The 19,485-nt window shown below is 50.8% G+C and overlaps 1 protein-coding gene across 3 annotated transcripts in view; it reads left to right on the plus strand.

Moving 5' to 3' along the window:
• RAVER1 (ribonucleoprotein, PTB binding 1) overlaps positions 1-6,270 on the plus strand; it is a 402,256-nt gene extending 395,986 nt beyond the window's left edge. For all 3 annotated transcript variants that reach the window (XM_069604092.1, XM_069604093.1, XM_069604091.1), the window contains one exon: positions 2,421-6,270. In XM_069604092.1, coding sequence (XP_069460193.1) covers positions 2,421-2,567 — 147 coding nt within the window. In that variant the 3' untranslated portion in view covers positions 2,568-6,270. The remainder of the gene's footprint in view (positions 1-2,420) is intronic.
• Positions 6,271-19,485: the final 13,215 nt, after the last annotated feature.

A 19,485-nucleotide genomic window follows, 5' to 3' on the forward strand; every position in this document is an offset into this window, starting at 1 on the left:
CTGCACCACCTGTCGCATGCTCTAAAGACGTCACATGGTACAATAACATTCAAAAAGCTCTTTCTGACAAGATTGAGCTCCTCAAAACTAAAATGGAAACTAAAAAAACTAGCCTAGCTAACGGCTTATCACAACCCACAACTCAAGCTCCACTACCTGAGCAACATGACTTGTTCAAATTCTCTACCCTTAGTATCAAGGAAGTTGAGGATATAATCTTCAACTAGGCATCTGGATTTTGTTAGGTTTATGTCTGCCCAGCAACAATTATTAACGATACAGCAAAGGAACTTGCATCCTTAATCACCTTGCTAATAAATGCATTGTTTACAACCAATACAGAACCTAACTAACCTAAAGGATGGGGTCCTGCCTCTTCTAAAGAAAGCGTCCCTAGACCCAAATACCCCGACTAACTACAGACCTATCCCCACAGTGCCCTTCCTTTTTTAAAAATTCTTGACAGAGCAGCCTGCCTACAGATTCAGCATCACTTGAGAAGCAAAAACGTATTAGGGGTACTTCAATTTAGCTTCCGACCTAGGCATGGCACAGAACCAGCTGATCTGGATCCCATAAAAGATAAAGGCAACCTTGCCCGCCTTCTATTACTAAATTTATCAGCTGCCTTTCACCTGGTGTACCACAACTCTCTGTAACCGTCTCATCTGCAGCCTACTTCCAACGCCACCATCTAGATCCAGTCTTTCCTCAACAGAACTACAAGAGTGTTTGCCCCGACGGCATCTGCCCTACCTGCTCCTGTCACATGTGGGGTCCCCCAGGGCTCTTGTCTCCCCTATGTTTATAATATATTAACAAAGCCTTTATTTGACGACTTGGATCATTTGGGTGTCTCATACACTAATTAGGCTGACAACACCCAAATTCTGATCCCCATCTCGGGCAACTACATGACAGACTCCAAACGAATAAATGACATCTACTTAATCTTCCAAACATGGTTGGCTAAACATGGACTCTGTCTTAATGACGATAAGACAGTTACTCCTTGTAGGAACACAAGCTAGACTTAACAGACTAGACAACAGAATAACTCTTAACATTGATGGCAATAACATCAAGGTTTGGAAGGATGTTAAAACCTTAGGCAACTACATTGACCCTTCTCTCTCTATCAAAACAAATCAGCGCTACTGCCTCCACTACAGCCTACACCTGCAAGCTCATTAACGCTTGCAGCCATTTCTGACCACAGACAACTGAATTACCCTAGCCAGGGTCCTAGTCTTAACCAAACTAGACTATTGTAATGCCTTATGCTTAGGCACCAACATAATTGAAAAATATTACAAATCTATCAAAACAATGTGCTTAGAGCAGCAACTAACTTCCGTAGTACACTCCACATCAGAGCTTATGCATAGTGTTTGCTGGCTCTCAACCAAAGAATCAAATTTCAGACCCTTTCACTTCACTGAATAACCAAGCACCTATGTACCTCTGCAACAAATTAAATCATGCCTTCAATTGACTGACCAGATAGCTACAGGCTTACTGCTTTATCATCCCAAGGTTTAAGCTCCAAAAAGCAGGCGGCAGAAGTTTCCTGATCCTAGCAGGCAAAATTTAGAACGCCTTACCCCCTAGCCTTAGAACTGAACCGTCCTTCCACAAATTCAGAGTGTCAAAACTTGGCTCATTATGAATGAAGACTAACCACTCGCACACAATCTCAGTAGCTCATCGTAATGCAGCCTTTACCACGTGTATATAATTTCCTATCTGATCCATTCCACCTCACATTTACAAACCTTAGTCCTAAGCTCTGCTATTATATATGCTGCTGCAATTGTAAATTACACTGTACAGATGTCTTATTGGTTAAATATGTGCACATGTAACTGTAAATGTATTCATGTAATTGTAAATACCTATCCTATGTAACTATAAGAAATGTGCCATGATTCCCCAGGGCTTGGCGCGCTATATAAATAAAATTCAATACACAAAACATAGGTAACGAATCTTTAACTACTGGAGCCATGAATCATCGGTTGCTTAAATCCTACCTCCTCCTAATATTCATTATAGTGCTGAATTCAAAGCATACAATATCTCCTTTCGTTACAGTAGTTTATATGCTACTCATAATTTATTTTAACATACAATACCCTTCTCATATCTGGGTTTATTACAGATGGCAGTTATCCCATTTGTCGCTAAAGAGTCCAAATATTTGATCCAAAAGGTTTCTCTGTTCCAGTCCTAATGTTCAGTTAGAGTCCTTTTGGAGACCACTTCCACCACTTGAAAGTGTAATCTGTAAAATGTCATGTCTTTGATGAATCCAGTGCCTAATCTTTGCTATATTATTTTTAGTCCATTGCAACTTGGTTGTTTAATCCAGTTAGGTTTGCTGCCTGTATTATGATTTCAATTGTTCTTTTCATTCTCAGACTCCCATTGGAGGACAGAAGCGTGGCTTTTCCCACCTCATCCCCTCGCCGGAGCCAAGCCCAGAAGGGGGATATGTTGGCCAACACTCGCAGGGTCTCGGTGGGCACTATGCAGATTCCTACCTGAAACGCAAGAGGATATTCTAACGACTTTACCCTGGAAGCACTATTTAAGTGTCTGTCTGTAATGACCCTGTAATGTCTTAGTGTTTTTTTTATGTTTGTCTCAAGGTTTTTATTTTCTGAACTGGGGGAAAATGACCAAGGCGGCCTATGGTGGTGAATGGTGAACTAAAGCCACAACACAGGCCGGACATTTGCGATTCTAGCAAGTACCATTTTTTAAATATTTTTATTTAGTGTGATGGTTATTAAAACTTCACACACATTTTTATGACGATAAAAGTGGTAGAAAATCATGTTATAATAAAATGAAACATTATAAAATCAGATCACCAATATTCAATCTGAACAGCACAAAGCTCAGTGAGTACCACTGCTTTCTGTTGGCTTTGTCGTGGCACCTTTTCTGCTACCAACCAAGCTCTGCCTATTGCTGAAAGGGCAGGCCTGTGTTCTACCTTGTAGGATTAGAGGCCTTTGCCTGGTCTTAGTTCAATGTATAGTGAAGACTTGAGCGATTTGAACGCCTCCGCCTGTACTGGTCATCGCCAGATTAGCACTGGTGGAATGTCAGTGGCATGTTGCGTCCGAACGTAGTTTTTACAACCTGTGCAGAATTGTGCTCTGCAGCTGCCTTCTCATGCACAGCTGTTCAGAGCTCCTAATGGTGCTGTTAAGCTGCATGCTAGATTGCTGCAGTGGGGCACATTCATTAGGTGGTCCTTTGTCCTGTGGCCTTAATGCAGCCATAACTCATGACTTGCTTTAAGCGGAGTGTGATTGATCAGGTTTGAGGCTAAACTCTGCCTGGCTCTCTGGAGGACACCTGCAAGATACCATGGTGCAGGTTATTTTCCCCGCTATGGCTGTAGTGCCACTAACCTAAGTACCACTAAACCCAAATTATGCCTGAGGGCTTCCTCAATTGGAGGTTTGTCCCTCTTTGCTATTTCTAGTGTGAAATTGCACCTGTAAGGTTTTAGACCAGAACTCGAGCTTCACAAGGCACTAGCTACCAAAACGTTGTTCGCAAAGGTTTCACTGCCTCATTGTGCCAGTGGTCTGCTAGGCAGTTATGTTTCTTGAGTTAAAAGGTACTCAAAGCATGGAAAGTCACATCAATAGTATATAGAAAACCGTGCCCCCACTTCCATTTTTTGCCTTGGTCATTTGCTCCCTGTTTTCTTTTAATTTGTGAACCGTAGCATATTGAATTGTCTGTGTTTTCAGTTCACTTCCGTTCGTTACTTTGTTGGTTTTATAGTGCGGTCCTCCACATTTTAATTTGTTTCAACTCTTTCCTGATTGAAGTTTTTTTTTAATTGTACTGTTAATGTTTGTGGAACAGTGTTAGACTTTGGTAATGTTGAATGTATTTTCTTTTTCCTACCAGGGTATAAACGTTTTCACATTTTATTCTGTTATAGATTTTTTTAGGCTTATTTTATGAATTGTTGGTTCTGAATTTTACCTTTCTATCTGGTTTAATTCCCCTTTTGGTATATATAGGAAGGTGCACATAATGGCACACAACATATTTTTGGAGTCTTTAGATCTGAAAACGGCTGTCTGCTTGTGGTTTTATATTGGGCAGCTTTCTGAAGCATGCTTCTCGCGATCGCCTGGCAGGACACTTTACCAGGCTGTTTTTATTGTCGCGTCCTATAATTTTCAAGCCTTTGGCGGGTGCAGACTACCAACGCAAGATTTCTAAAATGGGGTATGCAGAGTTTCAACTCCCCCTGAGAGAATGTGGAAGCTTAGCGTTTTAAGTGTGCAGAGCCTCGGAATGTACATAACAAAAGTGGCTTTGTAACGCCGGCAAGAAGCAATCTGGCCATACGTTGAAGTGTATGGTGTACAAGTACAGAAGATAATAATTATAGTTCACATTTTTAGTAAGACACCTGTTCCATCTGAGGCAATTGCTCTTGGGCTCCTTGAAAATCAAACTTGCCCAGTCATGTTTGCAGCTGCCGTTTCGACAACCTCTTTTAGGAGTCTCCATTGTTTGCTTACATTTTACATTCATTCTTTACTTTTTGTCCTTTCCAAAAGGATAACATAGCTGGAAAATAAGGTTCTGCTATTTGTAGGCAGAAACAGGTTTTTTTTTTAAAGAATCCATGAAAGGGTGTTTCCTCCATGGCTTTCTGAAGGGGGTTGAAATGCAGAGCCTTTTTGAAAGCCTAGAGCTGCACTGTGCCCATGCAATGCAGGGCTTTCAGGTGTTTCCCTGTTGGTGTTCTGCTCGGCCTGGCTTCTTCACTAGTGTGCCTTTTATTTGTGACCATGGGAACTTCCCAGAGACGAGTTTTCTTTAGGTTTTAAAAAAAAAAATAGATTTTTATTTCCACTACAACCGGTAAAATGGATCAACACCGACCAAAGTGTTCTAGCGATAATGCAAAGACCACACTGGAAAAATGTAATCCCCTCCCCATTACATCTACTATCAAGCTTTAGATGTATTGAATGCCTTAAGTAATTAGACCAGGACACCATGCCTTATATCTATTCCAGACAGTACGAGCAATGTATTGTTTCCTAAACACAGGGTTTTGCTTGTGGCTTGATCTGTGACCACACGAGGAACACCATGTCAACAAGCTAGAAACATTTCTCTCTAGCAGTTATTTGCTTTTGATAGGTTTGAAGTCATGTTGCCACTTTTTTCTATGGGTTGACTTTCATTTTTATGTGCTCTAGGTTTGCTGCTGTAAGTGAGAAAATAACTTCCATCTCTGCATCAGACCTTCTCACCAAGTAAAGCAATGTTTATAACCACAGAAGCCCTATTTCTTGTGTGCACAGAAAAAGCTGCTGAAATGTCATATTTCGTATTTATAAATGCTCGACCTCTACTCGATCACTGGGTGCGAGTTTGAGTTGTTTTTGGAACTTTGGGTTTTTAAATTATAGTGGATGGGTCTGAGATTTTTCAGATGTTGGCGACAGTTGTTTATGTAGCAGGGTCACGTGTTCCTGGCTGTTCCAGGTGTTCACGTTTGTGAATAAAGCCTTCACTTTTTTCACTGTTGAATGTTATCACTTAATTGTCCTTTCCTCCCCGTCACCAGAGGTTCACATGTTTTGGTATCAGGGGAGTGCTGATTCTGGGGGCACTTGACCACTTTCACATCCTTTTTGACCTCACATCATGATTCATGAATTAATTGTGATTTTTGTGTTCTTTTAATGTCTCACTCCGTTCTGCAGTCTTTCACTTTAATGCATCTTGAATGGTGTTTGTTTTCTTTTTGTTTGGTTTCACGAGCATGTTATTGCAGCAGTTTTTTGGGGAGGGATATCTGGTCTTGTCCACGGCTATTCCCACATACCCTGTGAAGGCTACGTTTTACTCAGCGTTCACTTGACTGACTTAGTAAGGACATCTTTCTTTATTGGGTACTTTTGTAAATCCTGTAAACGCACTGTTGTGGATTTCTTTTTTGTTTGGGGTGCGGGAGATGGGGCGGGGGCTACTGGGAAGTCTGGCCAACATAGTGGGGTGGAGGCTTTTGATTGGGCAATGACCTAGTTCCTGCTTCTCAGCAGTGTACGGGTAACTGTTTTTTTTTAACAGTACCTGGTATTGAAAAATTTCTGACCGTCTCTGTAGAACATGTGTCCACATGGATGGACCAAGAGAGGGTTTCATTTGTGAACACATTTTCTCATTTAACCTGCTGAATTAAAACGTTTTAAGTAAAATGATTTGAAGAAATGTGGTTTCTTCGCTTTTTTTGTTTGGCTCTGTATTGAATAATTCAGTTCGTTCAAGCAGGGGCAGTAGCGGGCAATGTGACCACCTATAAATAACTTGCTCTAAAGGTGGGCTTAAGCTGGGCTGTCAGTCTGTCCCCCGAACACTGGAGTAGTAGAGAATGTTCATCAACGGTTATTCATTATGAATTAAATGCAGTAGTCTGAGAGACCCAAAACACTCCTGTGACCTCTTTGAATTAAAATATTTACCTAGATCTCTAAAAAAAATAAGTGGCAAGGAACAAGACATTATTCTTTCCTATTCTTAACCACTGCAGCTAAAAAAAAAAGCAAGAAAAGAAGCGCTGATTGGTGAACATACTGGAGGCCACTGCCCTTAAAGGAAGCAGTGCTTCTCCAGCATGGGGTCTGGCATCGATTCACATGCTCATGAATATTCCCCGTAGTCAGGCTGGGAATCCTCGGTAAAGAAAATCAGTATCAGTTTCATTTCTGATCTGTCTTTCGTAGTAGTAACCAATCACTGATCTCTGCGTCATACTGACCACAGCCAATGACTGCCATCTCCCTAAGCCCCGCCTCTGGCAGCCATCTTCAGATTTTTACCGCACGTTCAAGTGTTGGGATCCTCGTGCTATTGCTCTCGAGCTTTAGTGCGTTTTCGCGCTTTTTCATAGGAAAATTCTCTTATTTCGGTCAAAAGAGCCTCAAGCTGCACCGTTTCTTTATCCGATCAACGGGGACCCGTGTCGGATTCTTCTACGCCCCTCAAGGGTGAAGATTTCGTCGAGCCACGCTTTTGGAGGACTCCAGAAGTTTCTCAGGCCCATCTCGGACATGGCCCAGGAGAAGGGAAGCTCGACGCCTGGAAAGCTGTTCAGGGTCTGCCCTGGATGCCAGCTTCAGAATGTCTTCAAGGAGGACGAACACTCCCTTTGCCTCTACTGCCTGCATGAGGACAAGACGCACGTGGAGAAGGACTGTGCGTTTTGCGGCAACATGTCGGAGCGGACCATGAAGGACCGCCATCTGCGTCTCGCCAACTGGCTGGAAGGGAAGAGCCCGTCAGGCGAGAAAAAGAAGTCGTCCGAGTGGTCTTCTAAGACCTTTGAGGGTGCCCCGGCGACGAGGGCCCAACAGAAGGCCAAGCACCGCAAGTCCGCTGGCACCGGGAGTGCCGAACGGTCTGGCTCTTCGGTTGCCAGGCAGGGCACAACCTCCCCGGCGCCATCAACCACGAGCCAACGCTCTGGCTCGGGTAAGAGTAAGTCCGAGCACCCGGTGAAGCTTCTGGAGAGGGCCCGGTCGATCTCGAAGGCCCCATCGGAGGGGGAGCGAGGCGGTGACCCTCCCCCCCCCCCCCAAGGAGAAGGCGGTGAGTGCACCTAAGGTGGTGAAAGCCTTGATCCACCCTGCCAAGGCCTCTATCGAGACAGTCGCGGCGGCCCTGGCTCAGCCTGTGGAGGCTACAACAGTGGAGGCGACCTCGGGGCCCAGAGTCTCCCGGCCACCACGGAGGGAGTCCTCTTTCAAGCCCATCGATAGGACCCCCGTGAAACCTCCGGAGAAGAAAAAGGGGGGGCAGGAGGCCATCGTGGATTCGGCCTCAACCTCTGAAGAGGAGCTGATCGAAGTCTTAAGCCACGGCATTGGCGTAGGAGATGACGAGAACGTCGAGGGTGCTGACGAGGTTCCTGACCGCCCGTCGGAATCCCCTCAACCAGTGCTGCACGACAACTCGGCGGCCATTTTGTTGGCTATACAGTCCTTATGCTCGGAGATAAGGATGAGATTGCCGTTACCACCAACGGAGGAACCGCTCCCGACGGGGGACCCGGAGCCAGGCCCTTCTGGGAGCCCCCCTCCTAAGAGAAGGATTCATCCTCCACCTCCTTTTCAACCATCGTGCCCTGCTCAGCCCTCCTCCACGACCCGTGGGGATGATACAGGGACGGACACGGCCCCGACGGGTACAGACGACTAGGTTTACGACGAGGATCTTCCGTCGTCCCCTCCTCCCCGGGCTTCCCCGCCCGATGAGATTGGATCGTTTCATGCCATGATCGCCAGGGCATCCGAGCTTTTCCAGCTCTGCCCGGAAGAGAAGAAGGAAGGTTTCCTTTACCAACGGCGTGAGACCAAGAGGAAGACGGTCCTCGATGTACCTCTACTGGACGATATCTGGGATGAGGGTCTCGCCCTCCTCAAGAACCCATCCACAACGCCTGCAAGAAGGGATCGATGCAAGAAGTACCGGGTCCCGAACGCGGCCCCCTTGTGCCTTCGGGCACAGCCGACCACGGACTCGGTCGTCTCCGCGGCGGCCAGGAAGAAAGCAGGGGGGGGGGCTTCGGCCTCTACGTCAACATCCCCATCCCCTCCCCCCCTCCCCTCCCCGGACGGCGAGGGAAAGAAATTGGACACGATGGGACGCAGAGTCATCTCATCGGCAGCGACGACGATTAAGGCTGCCAACGCCTTGGCTATCGTGGCCTGCTAAGACAGGGAGTTGTGGTACAAGATTGCCCCCTTGCTGGACTAGAGATCTTGCAGGAAGGAGAAGTGGCGTTGGACCACGCCATTACGATAGCGACGGACATCGCTGACACTGGGTTTCGCCAGTTGGGCAACGGTGTGTGCCTTAGACGGCGTGGATGGCTCAAGGCAACAGACTTCCGGCAGGACGTGCAGACCAGAGTTTTGGACATGCTGTTCGATGGGAACAACCTGTTTGGGAAAACAGTGGACGATTCCCTACAAGCCATCAAGACGGACATGGAGACGACCCGGGCTCTTGGTGTTCTCCAGCAACGACGGCTGCCCTTTCGGAGCGCCGGAGGCAAGCAGGGTGCCTCCAAAGGTTCCGGCGGCAGATATTCCACCTACCGTCAAGCAGCCCATTCGTCGTCACAGGAAGCCTACAGGGGACGAGGCAAGTCGGGCGGACCCCGCCGTCATCGCCAGGGAGGACAAGGCGGCAAAGCCTCGTTGAAGCAGGACTGAACCGGCCGTGGGGTCGGGCCCCTACCGAAGCATCCCAGTGGGACGCCGGCTGGCGAACTTCGTCAGCGTGTGGGAGTCCATCTCCAACGACCGTTGGGTGCTGGACGCCCTGGCCCAGGGTCACGCGCTCGAGTTACTAAAGAAGTGCCTGCACGTCCCGCCCCGTGGCCAGGAAGGAACATCACGTCCCTCAACTTCTCTTGGAGGTAAAGGCGATGCTCAAGAAAGGCGCTATCGAGATCGTCCCAAAGAGGCTTTGGGGCTCCGGAGTTTACTCAAGATACTTCCTCGTGAAGAAGAAGACTGGAAGATGGCGTCCCATCCAGGACCTACGACGACTAAACAAATTCATCAAGGCACAGAAGTTCGGGATGGTCACCCTCCAGCACGCCCTGGGTCAGCTGGAGGAGGGTGATTTCCTGTCGTCGTTGGATTTGGAGGATGCTTACTTCCATATCCCCATCCTAGAGGGACACTGAAAGTTTCTCAGATTCGTGGTCCAAGGGCGTCACTACCAGTTCAGAGCCCTTCCCTTCGGATTGAGGTCGGCACCCAGGGTGTTCACCAAGTGCCTCGCACCGATGGCGGCGCGGCTGCGCCTGGAGGAGATCCACGTCTACCCCTACCTGGACGACTTGCTCATCCGAGCAAAGTCAAGGGAGCTCGCTGCAGAGCACACGGCGAGGACCGTCCAACTACTCACGGACCTGGGATTCTCCATAAACTACGCCAAGTCCCACCTGGTGCCCGCGCAAGACGCACTGTTTCTGGGAGCGAAACTCGACACAGTGGCGCTTCTGGCCTCTCCGTCGGAGGAAAGGACGAGGGCCATCTTGGGCAAGGTGCAGCGGATGCTGGTTGCGGACGCGGCCAGGGTGAGGTCCATCAAATCCCTCCTTGGATTGATGTCTTTTTGCATTTATCTCATCCGCCTGTGCAGGCTTCGGATGCGCCCGTTACAGGAGTTCCTGGACGGTCGCTGGATCCAGACGACGAGCAGCTTCGAGGACAGGATCACACTCGACGAGAGCTTCTGATGAGCGATCCGTTGGTGGGGCACCCGCATGCATCTGACGGCGGGCATGGACTTCCAGACCCCGGGCCACCAGAAGACAGTGACCACGGATGCCTCCCTGGAAGGGTGGGGAGCGCACACCGAAAACCGCACGCGAGAGGCCTTTGGCTTCCGACAGAGAAGTCCCTCCATATCAACGTCCTGGAGCTCTGCAGTGTTTTGGGCCCTCAGGTCCTTTCTTCCTTCCCTCAAGGGCAAGGTGGTGAGGATCTTCACCGACAACACCACCATGTTCTACATCAGGAAGCAGGGCGGTACCAGATCCCCAGCCCTGTCCAAGGAAGCTCAGGATCTGTGGCATTGGGCCGTCGCCCAAGGGATGTTTCTGGTGCCGTTTCATCTGGCAGGAATAAAAAACACCATCACCGACTCACTCAGCGGAGAGCTGCGCTTGTGCCACGAGTGGGACCTATGACAGGATCTAGTAGACCGCCTCTTCCGACGGTGGGGCACACCCCAGATCGATCTGTTCGCGACGACGACGAACTCCAGTGCCAGAGGTTCGCCAGCAGGTTTCCCCAGCCGAGGAGCATGGGCGATGCTTTCTCGTTCCCCTGGGAAGGCCTGGTTCTATACGCATTCCCTCCATTGCCGTTGCTGATCCGGCTCATCAACCAGCTCAAGAGGTCATGGTGCAGGATGATCCTCGTCGCACCTGCGTGGCTGAGGCAGATATGGTTCTCGGACCTTCTGGACTTGTCAGCGTCCCCGTCAATCAAGCTGCCAGTGGACGCGGATCTTCTCTCCAGGGAGGGAGGCGTCATCCTCCATCACGACCTGAAGTCACTGAACTTGCAGGCCTGGCTCCTGCAGCGTTAGAGTTTGGAGGTTACGACATACCGGCCGACTGCAGAGAGGTTCTTGCAATGGCCAGGGCGTCTTCAACTCTTAAATGCTACGGACACAAATGGAAGAGGTTCTCTATCTGGTGCCACGCACAGAAGATTAACCCTCTACGGATTACGGCTCAAGTGCTGCCGTACCTACTGACGCTGGCCAAGGCTGGACTGGCGCACGCTTCCATCAAGATTCATCTTGCTGCGATCTCCCGATACACCAGAACCATGGGACGGACGTCTTTGTGGTCTCATCGTCTGGTGAAATAATTCATGAAGGGACTGTTCAGATCGTTCCCGCCGGTGAAGGCTCCGGCCCCGGCATGGGAGCTCAACGTGGTGCTGACCAAGCTCATGGGACCTCCGTTCGAGCCTCTGCACTCAGCTCCGTTGAAGTTCTTGTCGTGGAAAACAGCGTTTCTTGTGGCCATCACCTCTGCACGATGGGTGGGAGAGATACAGGCCCTTTCCTGCAAGCCCCCGTACTTGACTTTTCACGACACAAGGGTAGTGCTCAAGACGCACCCCTCCTTCATGCCCAAGGTGCCGTCGGATGTCCACCTCAACAAACCCTTGGTGTTGCCTGTTTTCTTCCCGTCGCCTTTGTCGCCGGCTGAAAGGACTTTGCACTCGCTGGATGTGGCTAGAGCGCTGAAGTTCTACGTGGACCGCACGAAGAGTTTTCGGAAGATGTCACAACTTTTTGTGAACTTTGGACCTGTCAATCAGGGGAAGGCTTCCAAAGGCTTCCATTTCCAGATGGCTTTCCGGCTGTATCATGTACTGTCATCGGTTGGCAAACCGACCGCTGCCCGGCCGTCCGAGAGCCCATTCCACCAGAGCGATCGCAGCTACCACGGCGTTCCTATCTGGTGTGCCCCTGCTGGACCTCTGCAGGGCTGCTACGTGGAGGTCGACGCACACCTTCACGAAATTCTACTGCGTCGACCGGGATTCCAGGGAGGAGTCCAGGGGCGGCCAAGCAGTGCTGCGCAACCTGTTCGCCTAAGGTGAGCCTGGTGAGAAGGTAAGAGATGCTTAATGTTGAGCCTGTTGCCACCTCCAGTGGTTGTGCATGTATGTACTGCTATGTATTCTTTTATTCATGAGCATGTGAATCCATGCCAGACCCCATGCTGGAGAAGGAACAAGTTACTTACCTGTAACTGTTGTTCTCCAGCATGGGTCTGGCATGGATTCACATGCGAACCCTCCCGCCTACCCCTCTGCGGCTCTTCACTTGGTCATACTGCCACTTCACGTGCTACCAAATCTGAAGATGGCTGCCAGAGGCGGGGCTTAGGGAGATGGCAATCATTGGCTGTGGTCAGTATGACGCAGAGATCAGTGATTGGTTACTACTACGAAAGACAGATCAGAAACTAAACTGATACTGATTTTTCTTTACTGAGGATTCCCAGCCTGACGGGGAATATTCATGAGCATGTGAATCCATGCCAGACCCATGCTGAAGAACAGTTACAGGTAAGTAACTTGTTCCATCCACAGAGCTTCATAATGCATTGTATTGTTAACCTTCAGATATGTTTTACATATCGTGAGGATCCTTGAACTGACGAGCACTCCAGCCTCTTTAGTCAGAATTAATCTTTTATTGTTTTGATACTTTTTACTGAAACAACTTGCATGTTAACAGACTATGCTCGGTTTGTCACGCCTGCCTGATCGGTACCTGCCATAGTTGACAGGGGTCTGAAATGTGGGCGGATTACCAGCTAGATGACGCAATATGTGCATGTGCAGTTTGCTGCAGGACCATTGCATTGTGGATTTCCTGGACATGTCATGCAGCAGATTGCAGTTTGTGCTCTACGTCCCAAAGTCCATGCTGGATCTTCTGGAATGTCCCAGAACAGAGTTTTCAGCCTCGACAGAGCCCCACAAAATGCCTTTGAGGATGAATACCCCACCCAACCCACTTCAGGCCAGAGGCATGCCATCCCTGACACAGCATGCTTTCTTCTGTGGTTCTTTAGGATATCCTGAGACACTTGAAGGCTTTCCCTGCACCTCTCCAGCAATGTGTCCCTTGCTGCTAAGGCTATCCGGCAATTAGGTTGATGTGTGAATTTCCCCCTCCTGCCTCAGTGCTGAAATTGCCACTGCCAGTGTCCCCAGGTTCCCGGAGCTATAGCCAATAAATCCACTTGGTATACTCCACTTGCTAAAGGAATTATACTTGGGGAAAGCATTTTTGTACTTGTAGAATCTACTCCTGCTAGAAACTGGGCCATCTCATCCAGGATCTCTGCCTTTCCAGACAAGCCACGTTGTCGGAGGGCTGCTTCTCCAAGCCTACCTCCTCCCACAAATTCTGTTGTCCCGGACCAGTCGGAATGTTCAGTTTCCTGGCCAGTCCCTGAAGTGTAATACATTACCCACATTCAGTCATGGTATGGAGAGCCAACATGCCATTCAAATGTGGCTTCTTAAAAATAGCTGCAGTTCACTTCGAAATGTTCAATCCACACTAGTCTGGAAGGCTTTTTTTTTTTAAAAAATATTTTATTGATTTTATATTTTAGAAAACCAAACAGCACACAACACAATACAACTGTTACAGCATGTCGTCATCGAAGCACCATATTACATTACAGAAACACAAAAAAAAAAAAAAATACGAAAAAAACTCCCCCCACCCCCCCATCAAGCCAGAGCCGGCTTCCTTGTATCATCAGTCGGGGCACCGTCGGGTGGAGCATTGTCCGTATGCCCATCATCCGAATTCTCAGATTCGTCCAAACCCTGTTGTGGGTTGGTCATAGTGGCCACCAATTGTCGCCAGGCCAGCAAGGGCCCTATCTCCGCCTCACCCCCTCTAGTGACCGCTTCAAACCATACCACGGATTCCGCCTCCGCCCACCTCACGAGGTCCGCCCACCATAGTGCCACTCTCGGCCTGCTGGCCGCTTTCCAGTTCATGGAAATCCTGCGTTTGGCCAGAACCTATGCCAGATCCCTCATCTTGCTCAGGTGCCTAGAGTGTCTGGGCCTGGGGAAGATCCCAAGCATACACGACCAAGCCGATCCCACGTCCAACACCACTCCCCCCACCTGCGAGCTTCATCTTGACCTCCTCCCAAACTCTATACACTTCAGGGCAGGCCCAAAACATGTGTAGCAACCCTGCATCCACCTCCCCACACCTGGGGCATTTTTGAGTGATCGAGCCTCCAAACCTTGCGATCTTCTGGGGAGTCAAGTAGGCCCTGTGAATAATGTACAGCTGGAGTTGTTGGAGCCGTGCATTTCGGGACACCTTTTTATGATACCTTAGGACCCTCTTCCACTGACCCTCCGTCATAGGTCCACCCATCTCCTCCTCCCATTCATGCCTCAGTTGGAGCAACTCTTTCCCAGCCTTCGCTCTAAGGAGTTCGTATATCCGTGATATTTCATGCCCGCCCTCTGAGACGACATACATAGTTTCAAGGGAGTCATCAGGGTCATCTGCCAGTGCCGTCTCCGGCCATCTCTCTTACTCGTTTCACAAGCCTGGCATAGGTGATGTATTGGCCTCTATGCACCCCCGTCTCATCCTGCAACCTTTGGAAGTCCAACGCCTCCCCCTCCTGCCATATGTCCCCGAGCGTGGCCAGGTCCACCGGCTCCCAATGTCTACGGACAGACTGAAACAGTTGGGAGTCGTTTCCGCACAGTGCCACCAACGGGGCCTGCTGAGAGAGCGGTTCCGACTCCCATCAATTTCCACGTTCTGTGCCAGACCTCCCATCACAACCTCAATAGCCGCCCTCTTCCCGTCAGTTTGTTCCTTTGTAGCCACACCACCTCTTAGGAAGTATGTGGCCGTGTCCTCCCGCAGCAACCTAGATTCCGCTGAATCTTCATCAGACAACCACCTGGCCACATACAACAGCTGCCCCGCCAGATAATATAGTTCGAAGTTGGGCAGGCCTATACCCCCCTTCTCGCACGGGTTCTGGAGCTTCCACAAGGCCACCCTATTCCTGGAGTTACCCCACACGAAGCCCCTACACATACTATGAAGTCGCACAAATAGGCTCTTAGGGATCAAATACGGGACGTTCACAAAGAAATGCAGGAGTCTGGGAAGGACCACCATTTTAAGCAAGGCCGCCCTCCCCATCATGGACAGGGGCAATCTAGACCAGAATGCCATGCTGTTCCTGACCCCCTCTATGGCTCTCTCTGTTATGCTTGTGTACCGCCTCAATCTGGTGGTAATATTTACCCCCCAAGTACCTAAACGTGTCGGTCCGCCATGGTATTGGCAACACAGGCAGCCTCTCCAGTGGGACATCCCTGTACCTGCCCAGAGGGAACAAGCCAGACTTCCTGGGGTTCACTGATATGCCCGAGAGGACAGCGTAATGATCCAGTACCTCCAGTACATACTGCAGGTTCTCCGGGTAGCGCAAGTAAAGCAGCATGTCGTCCGCATACAGAGATATTAAGTGACTGCCGCTGGCGGTGCTAATGCCCACCTCTCCGTATTGTTGCCGCAGGCATATCGCCAGCCGCTCCAGCGCGAGTATATATAACATGGGTGACCAAGGGCATCCCTGCCTGGTCCCCCTACTGAGTTGCCAGGCATCCGAGACTGGCTCCTGTCTTGACCCTCGCCACCGGGCTGCTATATAACAACTGGACCCATCTGATATACCCAGGACCCACGCTGTATCCCTGCAGGGCCGCTTTTAGCCAAGGCCATCTCACTGAATCGAAGGCCTTGACCGCATCCAGCGACACTACCGCCATCTCGCCCATATCGTCCTTAGTATGGTCGATAACATGGTGCAGCCTCCTATGGTTACCAGTGATATTCCTGCCTGGGACATATCCCGTTTGGTCCGGGTGGATCAGCTTGCCGATCACCTTCTTCAACCTGTTGGCCAGCACCGCCGTGAGTATTTTGCTGTCCTGGTTAAGCATGGACAGAGGTCTATAAGATCCACACTCAACAGCCGGCTTGCCTGGTTTCAGTAATGGGACAATCATGGCCTCACGGAGGGACAACGGAAGTTCTCCCTGTTCGTATGCCTCGTTAAACATGGCCAGCAGTGGCTGGAGCAGCTCCTGCATGTACACCTTGTAAAACTCACTAGGCAATCCATCCGATCCAGGTGCCTTACACGTGGGGAGGCCCCGGATCACCACCTCCAGCTCGTCTGAAGTGACAGGGGCGTCCAATTCCTCCCGCTCCCGCTCCAGGTCGTCTAGGGTGGGCAGACCAATGTCTTCGAGTGTGTTCAGGATGTCCTGACTCCTGTCTTCCCCAGTGTCCTCATACAAACGTCTGTAGAACCTGAGGAATTCCTCGTTCACCCCGTCCTGGGTGTTGCGAAGACAACCGTCCTCACCACAGATCTCATGAATAACCACCCGGGGGGGACTCGCTCTTGTACAGCCAAGCCAACAGTCTGCCTGGCTTGTCGCCCCCCGCGTGCAGCCTCTCGGTGTATTTCCTGTGGTTCAATCTGCATAGTCGATCCCAAAGAGCACTGCACGCCACCTGAAGGTCCCTCGCCTTAGTCTTGTCCTCCTGAGTGGCGTTCTCGAGACGAGCTAGGCTCTCCAGTTCCCTTTCGGAGTCCTGAAGCTCCCTCTCGATACCCCCTTGAAGTCCTTTGGTATTTAGAGATGGCCTCTCCACGCACCACTACCTTAAAGGCCTCCCACAGAGCGCACGCTACCCGTGTTTATCTCAAAGTATTCCCCGATGGCAACCCTCAAGTCCTCCCGGAACCCCTCATCCTGCAGTGCCTCCGACCGAAGCCTCCATGTGGGGACCCGAGGCCTAGGGGGTTGGTGCCGCCACTCTACCACCAGGGGCGAATGGTCCGACAATACTCGGGCCTTGTATTCTGCCCCTACTATTTCTCCCACTCTCGGAAGTCCCAAACACATAATCCAATCTCATGTATGAATCATATGGCGCCGCATAATGCGAATACTGCCTATCTGTGGGGTGGAGTTTCCTCCACACATCTACCAGTCCCAGGTCTCCCAGCAATGTCCCGAGCGCCTTGGCCGCCGGCGACATTTTCCCTTTTGTATCAGCGGACCGGTCAATTCTGGGATCCAAGACACAGTTGAAGTCCCCACCCCACACCATCGCACCCCCTACCAGGGGGCCTAGTTTGCCATAGAGGGATCTAAAGTAGGCTGCAGTATCATGATTGGGGGCATACAGGTTGAGGATGTGCACTTCCCCGTTTTCCAGGAGTCCTGTTATCGCCACCATTCTGCCCTCCGGGTCCACTATCGAGTCAAGCACCCGGAACGGCACGTGCGGCGCCACCCAGGTGATGACCCCTCTAGCATACGCCGAGTACGTGGCACCCACCACATTGCCCTTCCACTTTCTCTTGACCACCTACAATTTCTCTCTAGTGAGGTGGGTCTCTTGTAGCAGGGCTATATCTATCCGCATCCTTTTCAGGTATAGCATTACCTTGTTCCGCTTGAGGTAGCTATTGAGGTCTCGGACATTCCAGGTAGCTATGCGAAGATTATCGGATGCCATCAGTTCGGTCTGTACTCAACCCCGCCCACCCCACAATGCTCCCTTTGTCTAACTCTCCGCCGGCTCTCCCATCCTTAATCCCCATCCCCCCTCCCTGTTTCCCAACTACACACGACAGCAAACAACCCATCCCATCCCACCCCACCCCAACAAAAGCCCAGCTCCATCCCTGGATCTCAGGCCCACCCGCGTCTGGTCTTATCCCGTATACGAGGAGTAGGACCCCGCGGGGCGTCGCCGATCTAACAGCGACCTAACTAACTAGATATGTTACTACTGGGGACGAAGGAAGCCTCTCGGAGCTCCCAGCCATGTAACCAAAGGTAGGCACGCCCAATGGGCCAGCCAGTCAGCACCACATCACACGCACCATGACTATATTCGAGTCCCAATGTCTCGGCCCCAATGCCGTAGGCGACACAGCCGTAAGCTACTTGTCTTCCGTAGTCTCCGCCTGGATGCCCGGTTCCTGAGGACTGCCCAGCGTGTCCAGCCAGTCCATTGCTTCAGTCGGTGTTTCAAAGAACAGGGATCTGTTTCTGTAAAAAACTTTCAATTTGGCCGGGTAGAGTAGCATATAGCGATGGCCAGCTTCTCGCAGTCTCCTTTTCACTGCCCCGAAGTGCATCCGACTCCGCTGTACTTGTAGCGTGTAGTCAGGGTAGGCCGTGATCTTGGCCGATCCTCTGTCAATCGTTCCCCCTTTTCGAAAGAATTCAAGGATCTTTTCGCGATCTCGGTAGTTCAGAATTTTTGCGATCACCGGCCGCGGGGGGGGGGCACCAGGAGGCGGCCTCCCGGTTAGGGCCCTATGCGCCCTCTCGACTGCAAACCCCTGGGTCAGCCCCCCGCCAGTAATCTCCTGCAAAAGCATGGATTCCACAAATTCCGTGGGGTCTGATCCTTCCGTTCCTTCCGTTAGGCCCACAATACGAATATTGTTGCGTCTGGCACGTCCCTCCGCCTGCTCCGCTCTGTCCTCCAGGTTGCCCACCCGTTGCACAAGGGCATGGAGCTCCCTCTTATGAGCAGCGCAGTCTGCCGTGTTCGTGGCCTTCTCCTTCTCCATGGTCCCCGTGCGCTCCGAGATCGCCCTCACATCCTGTCTTAGCAGATTTACCTCCTCCTGGACGGCACCGATCTTGAGGTCTAGGCCTTCCTGCAGCTCTTTCATGGCAAGGCCCAACTTGGTCTCCCATGACACTTTTAAGTCCGCAATCGCCGCCAGCACCTCCTGTATCATGCCCGGCGACTCTGCGACCGCCACGGGGGTCTCTTTGTTCTTGCCTCCTTCCGCCCCTGAGGGGGATTTGGCGTAGGCCTCCATCGTGGGCTGTTTGGCCTTGGGTCTCACACCTCTCGTGGTCATACTGTTGTATGAGTCGGGGGGGGGCCCGTCCCGCCAGGCGCCGAAGGGAGATCACGCCACTCAGTGCGGGCGCAGAGGCTGGCCCACCACACCATGGGGCACCCAACACGCCCAAAACATCCTACCTCCCGGGCCCACGGTCTCGTCGTCACAGCTACATCCGTTCGGCCCTCCAGCTCGCCGGACCACCGTGCGTCTTAGGCGGTGCTCATCGTGTACTAGTCCCCACACAAAGGGACCCTAGACAATGACTTCACGGTCCTCGGTGTTCGCAAAGTGTCGCCGCCATTTTGTCTTGTCCGCCTGCTCAGGGCTCTTCCGAGTCAATCGCATTTATTTCGGTTTCCGGGTCTCCCAGACATCACAAACTTTCAGCGGGTGTGGTGGTGGCATTCCCACAC

This window comes from Ambystoma mexicanum, chromosome 3q (assembly GCF_040938575.1).
Source record: "Ambystoma mexicanum isolate Mex_15411 chromosome 3q, UKY_AmexF1_1, whole genome shotgun sequence".
Taxonomy (NCBI): Eukaryota; Metazoa; Chordata; class Amphibia; order Caudata; family Ambystomatidae; genus Ambystoma; species Ambystoma mexicanum.